Source organism: Fukomys damarensis, unplaced genomic scaffold (genome assembly GCF_012274545.1).
Source record: "Fukomys damarensis isolate Sample0158 unplaced genomic scaffold, DMR_v1.0_HiC HiC_scaffold_28, whole genome shotgun sequence".
In the NCBI taxonomy this organism is placed as follows: Eukaryota; Metazoa; Chordata; class Mammalia; order Rodentia; family Bathyergidae; genus Fukomys; species Fukomys damarensis.
In genome coordinates this window covers 17,818,104-17,823,010 of record NW_022900940.1, presented here as the reverse complement: position 1 = coordinate 17,823,010, position 4,907 = coordinate 17,818,104, and the positions used below count along the sequence as shown (strand labels likewise).

At 37.9% G+C, this 4,907-nt stretch overlaps 1 protein-coding gene across 4 annotated transcripts in view; it reads left to right on the top strand.

Annotated features, from left to right (window-relative positions):
- Golga4 (golgin A4) overlaps window positions 1–4,907 on the top strand; it is a 114,443-nt gene that overhangs the window by 96,204 nt on the left and 13,332 nt on the right. For all 4 annotated transcript variants that reach the window (XM_010629696.2, XM_010629695.2, XM_010629694.2 and 1 more), the window contains one exon: window positions 4,639–4,742. In XM_010629696.2, the coding sequence (XP_010627998.1) occupies window positions 4,639–4,742 (104 nt within the window). The remainder of the gene's footprint in view (window positions 1–4,638; window positions 4,743–4,907) is intronic.

Below are 4,907 nucleotides of genomic sequence, written 5' to 3'. Positions count from 1 at the left end.
GGGTGTTTCAAGGGCGCCCGCGCGGCTACCTTCCTTCCTGGGTCTGTTGTCGCGTAGGCCGGGAGCTCACGCGCACGCCGCCGGTGATCGCAGGCAGGCAGGCAGGCAGGCAGCTGAAAAAAAAAACCCCTCTGGGGTCTTTGGGGCCTTCCTGTTCTGTTGTCGCGCAGGCCGGGAGCTCGCGCGCACGCCGCCGGTGATCGCCTAGTCTGTATTTTTGAATGTCTGTTTCTGGCACCTCTAGAATGTTTTATTGATCAATTTGCATATGCCTGGTCTAATACCTCATTGTAGTCATTTTCAAAACTTCATTTTAAGTCTTGATGCTTGCTTGGGTAGGCCTCTTACTCGTTGTTCTTAGCTCTTCAAATGTCCATATAAATTTTAAAATGAGTTTGTATTTAGCAAATTGTTGGGTCTTATTTCTTGATCTGTTGTACCAGTCTATTTCTTTTGATTAATGAATTGAGACCATTTACATTGTTCGTTATAACTGATATATATTGGCTAATCTTTGTCATAATACTTCCTTGTTGTTGATTCCCTATATTTCTCCTCCATTTAATTGCTTGCCTTGCCTGGTGGCTTCTTTCTGTTGGTGTTCTTGGAATTGTGGTCTTTATTATCTCTTTCTAAAACATTCTTCAGAACATTTTGTAGAGTTCATTTAGTGGTAATGAGTTTCTTCAATTGTTGTTTGTCATAGAAGTATCTTTATTTCTCCTTTGATTCTGCAGGATAATTTTGCAGGGTACATCAATCTGGGTTGGAAGTTATTTTCTTTCAGAACTTGAAATACTACAAGTTTTCCTTGACTTAAGCGTTGTTACAGTTTGGGTTTAGATGTCCCCCTAAAGCCTCATGTGGATAACTACCTATTTCAGAGATAGTTGAATTTGGAATGTTTTATGCTGGGGTTAAAGTCATGTAATTACTAAACCACTACATGTGAGTGATTAGTTTGTCAGTGCCCCAAATAGTCTGAATAATATAAAAGAGACAGAAAGACATTGATAAAGTCTCTCTCTTGCTACCTCTGCTACCTTGTGTGCACCATGTTGTTTCTCCTCTGCAGTGCCTCTTTGCCATCCTTGCCTTGGAGCCAGCTGATTATGGACTGAAACCTCTATGAACTGTGAGCTAAATAAATCCTTTCCCCTCTAATTTGGGGTGTCAAGTATTTTGTGTCATCAGTGAGATGACACAAGGGTTTATGTTGAAAGTCTGCAGTGATTCTAATGGTCTTTCCTTTTGTAAGTCATTGGTTTCTTTTCTTGAAAAGCTTTTAATATTCTATTCTTTTGCTAAATTTCTAGACTCTTATATACTTCGGTGTAGATTTGTTTTGGTAGTAGCTAATTGATATTTTATATGCCTTGCTTATTTGTATGCCAAATTCTTTTTCTGTGCTTGGGAGCTTTCCTGCCATTACTTCTGTGAATATGTTTTTTATGTCATTTGTACTGGTTCCTGGTTTTTCATTTACTCCAATCAATCTTATTCTTTTTTACATTGTCTTGGAGATGTTCATTGATTTTTCATGGTCCCTTGCGATTTTTAAGAGATCTTTCTTTTCATTTTCACTAACTGCAGTACTATCTTCTAGGTCTGATAGCCTGTTCTTGTTTTTGTTCATCCTGCTTTATAAACTTTCAGTGGAATTTTTAATTTCCTGGGCATGTTTGAATTTGGATTCCATTTATTTCCTATGTTGGGCATTTATGGTTTCCATTGTTTTCCTAAGTTCTTCTGTTTTTTTTAATTCATGTCTACTCTAGATTCACCGAGCAACTCTTTCATTATGCTCATCATCTCTTTTTTTTAACCTGAGATATTTCTGATTTTATTTTCTCTGTGAACTCCTTCATCTATTTATTTATTTCTGCTGCTGTCATTTCAGAAAATTCTGGTTGCTGGCTCTGATTTCCTCTATCTCATTGTTCCCTGACTTTGTCCTGGGTGCACTAGAGGTCTGGATTTGCAGTTTGCTTCTGTGCCTTGTCATTTTCTATTTTTTAATTTATTTAAATGTTTTCTTTGTCATTGCTTTTAAGCTTCTTATGGAAGGTAGCTTTATCACTAGTATCCAGGCTTCCCTAAGAAATATTTACTCCTCAGAGATGTCTTCTAGGTTTAGCTGGCTCTTGATTTCTTTTTTTCTATCTGAAGATCTTACTTTTCCAAGTCATTAGGGATGAGAAGTTGCTATCTATTTAATGCAGTACCCAGTCATTTGATACTAGTCTATGGTGATGATTATAACCCCAATCACAATGTTGACCTGCAAGGGAGAACAACAGATTACAACAGGTATGGTGTCCTTGATAAAGTAGTATAGTTAGCAATAACAATAGAATAAAGCACAGCCTAGAAACTGTCAAACTGTGATAACTATTAATTTGGTATCCTTTAACCATAAGAGCCAGATCTATAGTTTCATTACAAAATCCATTGTAAACCAGTACTCATATTGCAGTGAATTTCCCCTTGGTAGAGTGATTTTACCCTCTGAGGAGGAAATTTAAGAGGGTAAGGGACAAAACAGAGAGATAACTGAAGAGAAAAAGTGAGGCTGAAGGAAAAAGGGGTCACTGAAGCTTTGTGAAACTGGAGGAGAGCACAGGAGAGAAAGAATGAAGGAGAAAGCAGAAGGATATAGAAGCAAACCAGAATGACTAGAGACAGTGTTCACTCATGTATAGATAACAGAAATCAAGAGAGTGTTAAGGAGATACTGAATGGGCAAAAACTAAAGAAACAATAAAAGTATAAACAAAAAAACCCACGGATAAAGAAAAAGTAAATAAAGAGGAAAAAAATTCCTCTGGTCCCCACAGTTCAAAGACCACTTCTGTGCGGGTTCACCCCACCAAATCTGCAGTGGGATTAGTTGCTGGGTACAGGACTCATCTTGGCCTCTGTTTGTGGTAGGGGAGCCAGGGCCAGTCTTTTACCAGCAGCTTTCTGGATATCCCTTGGTGACCCACCCACTTCTCCTTAACACCGCATTTGTCTTTGCATCACACTCCCCATTGTGGCACCCTCAGACAGTGGCAGGCTGAGGATTCTCCCAGTCTGGTATACAGTTGGCCCTTCCCGGACTTTGCACAGCCTCTTCTGTATCACTTTGTAGCTTCCTCTTACAACGCTAGTTGGGGGGAAGTGCTGGTTTCACGTCCCAGTTGTTGACCCACCTGTCCAAGGATGCTTGAATTCCACCTCTGCAATCCATGACCCTTGCCCTTCTCTTGTACACGCTGATTGCTAGGCAGGAGGGGTCATGTTGTTGCACTAACTCATTACTCTCACCACTGCCACTGAGGTCCCTAACCTTGTGGATAGAGTTTTCAGTTAACCCTTGTGGTGCACAAACAACAACAACAACAACAACAAAACCAACCTGGCTTTGCCAGTGAAATTTGTTGCTATGCTGCTACATCCTCAGTTTGCAGGAAGGCAAGAGGGCAAAGGGCCTTATATCTCAAATCTGTCTTTGTTGATTGATTTTACCACAGAATTGAAGTATGTCATGTTTTGGAGGAAGAGGCTCCCCAGGTATGGTGATTCCTGCTCCGTGCACAGGCAGGAAACCCACAGTCAGCCCTGTGGGCTGGATAATTTTGCTTTATAAAGTCCTATGCCTATGTTTTGTTTGATCCCCAAGGCTCTTATTTCAGATTGATTTTGCTATCAGGATGTATATCTGTCCCTTTCTTCCAGTTACCTGTACTTTTAATTGGTTTTCTCTTGAGTAGTTCCAATGCAGCTCCCCCTAGTATCTGTTTCTTACAAAAGCTCCAAGCACCTCCCAGATTCCTGTCTGCCTTGCTGTTACTTGCATGGTTTCATTTCCTCTGGTCCTACACCTTCCATCTTCTTGTGATCCTAGATCACTTTTATGTAGTATCTAGATGTTGGTAGCAAAAGGCTTGTTGGGTGACCTGGTGTACCATCTTACTAGAAGTATATACAAGTACAGACTCTGGCTAGTGCATAGACAAATTTATTCAGATTAACGTTTGTCACTGTATCCCTTATATATCTTAATTATATTTGTGCTTCACTTTTGAATTTAAATGGAACTTCATTAATAATATAAACTATTAACTTTTTACAAATCTTTTTAAGATGTCAGATCAAGTATTTTAAAATTAATATAATGGCTTTAATGTCTTAGGCACTTTCAGGTTATTTATCCTTTATTTCAAATGGTTTTGAAAACTTGATTTAAACTAAGTATTTTTAGATTGGAATACTAGATTGGAATACTAGAACAATATCCTTTTCCTTAATAAGATAAAAACAGTAATTTTAGTCATTGTGGAATATCTGAAACCAACCACATAATATTTAGAAGAGAAATAGCAATGCTAAGGAATCTTTGTACTACCTATGTAATCTTTTAAAGCTTTTCTGTCAGAAGGAAGAGGAGAAAAAATGTGAGAAATTGTTATAATTTTTGTTTTTACTTCTAATATACCAGTATGAATGTCTCGTGTGCATGTTTGTTTACAGTACCATTAATGTAGTCAGTGCCTGTCTTTGTTCCATTGTTTTTAATGTGTTTATTTTCTGAATGAGAAGTAATTAGAGTATCTAGCTATGATTTTACAATTTGATCTGTCTTTTATTTGACAGGTGGCAATTTATACCATACTGATGTCTCACTCTTGGGAGAACCAACCGAATTTGAATATTTACGAAAAGTGCTCTTTGAATATATGATGGGTCGTGAGACTAAGGTATAAATCATGCTTGATGATTTAGTACAAGGCTCAATTTAAAAGGAAATTTATCCCACTTGTAATATACAAATACGTTTATTAGGAGATCATACATGCTAATAGTAGGCAGTAGATGATTGTTACTACTCTTTTGTTTTTTTTTTTGTTTTTTTTTTTTTGTTT